At 36.4% G+C, this 6000-nt stretch overlaps 1 protein-coding gene across 1 annotated transcript; it reads left to right on the plus strand.

Annotated features, from left to right (window-relative positions):
• The first annotated feature begins 3583 nt into the window (after positions 1-3583).
• LOC143394723 (olfactory receptor 4F15-like) lies at positions 3584-4534 on the plus strand. Its single transcript, XM_076849374.1, has one exon. The coding sequence runs from the start codon at positions 3584-3586 to the stop codon at positions 4532-4534; it is 951 nt and encodes a 316-aa protein (XP_076705489.1).
• The last annotated feature ends 1466 nt before the right edge of the window (positions 4535-6000 follow it).

Genomic DNA, 6000 nt, shown 5'->3' on the forward strand with positions numbered 1-6000 from the left:
CTTCTTCTGAAAAAGTATTGTTTGATTTAATCTTCTCTACTTATACTAATTGTTAAACCTGACTGACAGTAGGCTTCTGCCCTTTTCCTCTTTTTAATATTTTGAGTATTATTATAAAATGACTATCAGTTAAAATTTGTATTAAAAGAATCTTATTGTAATATTTCTTAGTTATTCTTACTTTATTAAGATTTTTACAAAAAAAATCATTTTAAAATTTATTAATAACTGGTAAATTTACTCCCCCAAAATTCCTTCCAGTTTCAAATTGTGCTGATGTCCTCTTAAGGTTCTAGTTATATGCTCAGGTACTTGCAGAGTATCTGTGTGATAGACTCATCAAAAGCTTTCAGTAGGAAAATCTAGTGAGGAGATTTGACTTTACATAGATCTGAAAACAGAATAGAATGGGCAGAATGTCTGGATGAATGGAGGCTGTGAATTTTTCAAGTCTCAAAATAGGAAAATATGTAAACTTAAAGCCAAAAACACATGACAGTGGAAATGAAAGGGAGACAACAAATTGAGAAATATTAAAAAAACACATTAATTGTGTATTTATAAAAGAGTACCAAAAGGTATCCATATTGTACATCTGAAACAATGGTAAATAAATTTATGAAGTCCTGGGATTAAATTATAAGAGTGAATTCAGATTTTATTTTTGTTAACTTGAGGGTTGAGTGGAACTTGTGTGTAGGTATCCCACATACATCTTTATACATATAACTTTGTTTCCAAAGAAAAAGCTGATGATCTAAAATTTGACATATAGTTACTATTGAAAATTAGTAACCTGCTGAATAAAACAAATTGAACATACATGAGTTACACCCACAATTAAGGGTGAGCAGAGGAAAATAACTGAAAATTGATGTTTATATAAATTTTTCAGAATTCAGATTTCCTTTTTTTTTTTTTTTTTTTTTTTTTTGCTTTTTGAAGACTAACTTCTTGCTCCTCCACTGCAATTTGTTCATTCTCTATAACTGAGCTCCTCAGGACATTCTCTTGGCACTTGAACCTCTGATCCCGCATCTGTGTGCCATGGCACTAGGAAAGACAGCTGGGTGGTCAGGAATGGTGCTTCTAGAACTCACTGGTATGGATTCAAAACCCATCAATGCAACAGTCCCAGAGCTCCTCTCTTGAGATGGGACCTAAGCCAGCCTCACTGCTGGAAACCAGGGACTGAGATGAGGTTTCCCCACTCAAGAAGGAAGCTGAGAAAATTTCTGCAGAGTGCAGGGAAGGTGAGACCGTTATGCAAGCTGCCTGGTGACCAGGAAGTGAACCCAGCCTCCCCTTTGTGATTCCATCTATGATGTCCACTACATCCCCAGCACGGCAGTCTAGGCTGGACTGAAGGTCCAGGGACTGAGTAGAGACAAATATAAAATTACTAGGTGATAAGAGGGGAGCTTTGAGGAAGGAGAGAACTGTTTATTCATTCTGCTAGAATTAACTCACCAACTGAAATTGTAAAACAATGTGAAGAATTTAAGTAAGACAATCACCGACAATCAGAATATTAATTTATTGCAGAGGTAGTGACTTTTATGGAATAATCTAAATAATGCTATAAGATAAATATAGGTGTAGAATGTTCATTTAAATAGAACAAGAAGTATATGACAGAAACAGGCAGAAATACCACAACCACACTTAGACAAGTAAACAATGACAGAAAGGAAAAATACAAAGGAAAACATGACTCAGCCTATGGGATGGGCTGTAGACTGAGCACAGAGAACTGGGGTGTGCTAAAGATCCCACCCAGGTCGGGGTGTGGAGATGCAGAGCAAAGGGTGGGAAATTATGATGGTTTTCCTTAACTGAGGTAACAGCTGTCTCTTCATTGCTCCACCTTAACCTCTCACTTTATCCTTGCTGAACTCACTTGTGATCTTTGCAGAATGAGGAGCTAAAAGGAGAGGGGAAAAAAACGGTTAGCTGTTCATCAACTAAAAAGTTGTAGAAAGGTCAATGCCAACACCCAGGCTGAGCAAGGAGGCAGAAAGCAGACCCAGCTGCCCTGTCCAGCAGGGTCTGATGGAAGAGAGCCCTGAGCTCCCAGGGAGCAGGGGGCACATTTGGGTCATGTCCCTCTTCTAGCACTTTTATCTTTTCATGTGGGGTTTTGAAGTTATAGCAGACTGAGAGGAGGCTGCACCACAAGAGCCAAGAGGTGACACGGAAGCCAAAGGGAAGGTATTTCCCCATTCCCTCGATATGCTTCTGCTTCCGTGTCTTTAATGTGTGTGTGTGTTGTTGTTTTTTTATTGGTTGTTCAAAACATTACAAAGCTCTTGACATATCATATTTCATACATTAGATTCAAGTGGGTTATGAACCCCCATTTTTACCCCAAATACAGGTTGCAGAATCACATTGGTTACACATCCACATTTTTACATAATTACATAATGCCCTATTAGTAACTGTTGTATTCTGCTACCTTTCCTATCCTCTACTATTTCCTCTTATTGTGCAATCTGGATTGTTGTGATTTATGGGATTAACAAAAATTGAGGATTGCCAAAGAACAGTTAGGTATAAAAAATAGCAAATAGAGAGTACCCAAATTTCAGAGATTCCTTTTAATAAAGATTTACTATATTTAAAAGCAAAAGGATGCAAATTTAAAGGAATCTTAATTTAAGTGTATTTGGGCAGGTATACCTGAGGGGACTATCCTTAACAGCACAGAATTATGGTCCAAAGCATGGATTATGGTGTTCAACATCTGAGGATACAAGTCCCAGTTCTGACACCACAATGCTCTATGTCTAGGTTTATTCACTTATATAATGAGCCTAACTCAAAGTATGAAGCTCTGCATACAGAAACTTCATAACTATGTTATCTATAAATACCATTGTTTAAGAATTTTTTTACGTACAAACAGGAGTAAATATAAATTTATTTACAAATTCTTATATACAAATTAAAATGTGTAAGTTTTTATTTAAAAATAAGTTATTGAATATTGAGGACTATGCACAAACTATGATTAAAATGTTTCATGTGAATACTCTTAATATTGAACACCTCACCTCTAAGATAATGTACAAACAAAAAAACTGACACAAAAACTGGAATAAAATGACAGGAGATAACAGTCTCAGCCTGAATATCTTTTTTCACTGGACAAAAATAGAAATTCATCAAAATATTTGTAATTAGTCTACCAATTATAATGTATAAAGACATTAAGTCAACTGATATAATTAGGCTAGGTAAACACCTAGGAAAGATGTCACAGCAAATATCTAGAAATCCTTGGCAGAAAAAAAAGTAAAACAGACATAAAAATTCTGCTTGTGGAAAAATAAAAGGAAAATAAACCAAAGTGTGCATTTCTTATTAAATTTCTTTCTCTTTTTACAAAAAAACTCTCCTCTTCATTATCTAGCTCCTTGATTTATATTTTCTTTGAGTCAATTCAATGATTTTAAACTAAGGCTGTCTGACCCACAGAAAGGAGTAGAAGTATAAATGGGAAATGTACATTAGTACCATGAATACTGACTCTTCATGTTCTGTCCACAGGTGGTTGTAAACCAGTTCTTAGATCAAAGCAATGGATGGACTGAATGGCTCTGTGGTTTCTGAGTTTGTGCTGCTGGGACTCTCAGGTTCTTGGGAAACTAGAGTTATTCTTACATTGACGTTCTCCTTGCTCTACTTAGGGATCATCCTGGGAAATCTCTTCGTTGTCTTTTTGGTAATTGTTGATTCTCACTTACATTCTCCAATGTACTTCCTGCTGGCCAACCTGTCCTTCAATGATGTGGGACTTTCTTCCACCACAGTTCCCAGGATGATCACAGACCTGTTAAAGGAACAAAAAGTAATTTCCTTCCAAAGCTGTATGACACAGACATGCTTCATCCATGCCTTCGGAGGAACAGAAATGGTGCTGCTCATAGCCATGGCATTTGACAGGTATGCAGCCATCTGCAAACCTCTCCACTACTTGACCATCATGAGCCCCAAAACATGTGTTCTGTTGATAGTCATCAGCTGGGTAACAGGAGTGATCCATGCCATGTTTCAGTTTTCATTTGTTATCAACTTGCCTTTTTGTGGTCCTAATAAAATAGACAGCTTTTGTTGTGACTTTCCCAGGATCATACAGCTTGCATGCTCTGATGCAGCCAAGTTTGAGTTTGTTGTTACTGCCAACAGTGGTGTCATAACCATAGGTACCTTCTTCCTGCTCCTCCTTTCCTATGTCTTCATTTTGGTCACTGTCTGGAAACGTTCCTCTGGGGACTTGTCCAAGGCTCTTGGCACATTGTCAGCTCACATCACTGTGGTGGTTCTATTTTTCACTCCATGCATATTTATCTATATGTGGCCTTTTCCCACATCATCAGTTGACAAATACATGTTTATTGTTGATTTTGCTATCACGCCTGCCTTGAATCCTCTCATCTATACATTGAGAAACAAAGATATAAAGATAGCAATGCAAAGACTGAGCAAACGGTGTCATTGTGACAGATTCTGCTGTCTAGTCTGTCGTTGAGAGCTCAGGAACTACTTTTCACCTCTGTGATGGACACCTGTACTTAGGCATCTGCACTTTAATGTGCTCAATTGAAAGTGGCATCTACATTGATGGCCAGTTCCTTCTATTCACACTAGAATTACGTCTGTTCATCCTCTACAGAATTTACTTAATGCTTTCTGCTAACATTAGAAATGAGTGTACTGTGTTACAGGTTTTTTATTTTTGTTTTTTGTTTGTATTTTTTAGTACAGAGAAGCAATGTATCTAAACAAGGTCATATAATTTAACTTCTAATCACATGATCATGGGATATAATGATATCCCCTCTGTTTCCCATTGAGTTTGCAAGTAACTTCAAACTTAAATTTTGAATGTCAGGAAATATCATGATGATTGATTATATAGGTGGACTAGTAGATCTATCTAGTTACTTAGATCCATTCCCTGCAAACAAAACCTAAAACAAAATTCATTTTTTCAATATTACCTCTTTATTTTTGTTTCATTATTAATTAAACACTTTACACAATGTAATAAGTACCTATAAAACCATATCCAAAACAAAACTCACAATAGGACAATAAATACCTTATACCTACACCCTTCACCTGATCCTTGGCTATTTCCTTGCTGAGACAAAATTTAATTGGAAGTAGTATATTTGGAGGCTAATATTTGAACCCATCAGTGGGAAATGATATTGAGAAGGGAGGCATGAACCTGTGGTAAAGCATGCTGGGATACAAGCCTTGGTTGGCCCTCTCGTGGACTACATAGACCCTACAGTTTGATATTTCCCAACTGATGAACAGGTATTGGGAAAATTTATTCACTTTTAAAGGTTCATTGCCTCTTTGTCATGTCCTGTCTTTCTCACACAAATATTCTAGGCATTTTAAAAAGCCAGAACAAACTGTCAGGCACACTTTCTGTTGTATAAAATATAGAAGCATCACTGATAAAATAAACCACTCTCTTTTAGTATTGCTTTGCTTTTACAGAAGTGTAAATTAAATATTATTCTTTACATAAGACTAACAAAAGTGTTAGCCTAAAGACTTCCATCCTTTGAATAACTTCTGTGATTCTCTGCTTTGTACAAGTCCCACATAAACCAGCAGTGCAAAGTGTCCCTAGAGCCAGGGGTATGGTTCAGCAAGTCGGTGGCCAACTATGGTTTCAGCTAGCATGGTGATAGCTGACCTTTATCTCACATCAACACAAGTCATCTGACTTTGATATGACTGGAATCATCGTCTTAGTCACACTTAGAAATTATAGCTATGGAACAAATTAAGTAAGATATTCACCATCACCACCACCACCAAAAAAAAAAATCAAATGAACTCAAAGACTCTTTAAAATTACATTATACTTTCCTGTATAGATTCATTGTAATTGATCCTTTATTTGCCTTGTTTGTTCATTGGAGGGTTAAAAAAAAGCATCTTATGATGCTTTCAATTTAGGAAATTCATAAA

Source organism: Callospermophilus lateralis, chromosome 3 (genome assembly GCF_048772815.1).
Source record: "Callospermophilus lateralis isolate mCalLat2 chromosome 3, mCalLat2.hap1, whole genome shotgun sequence".
Lineage (NCBI taxonomy): Eukaryota > Metazoa > Chordata > Mammalia > Rodentia > Sciuridae > Callospermophilus > Callospermophilus lateralis.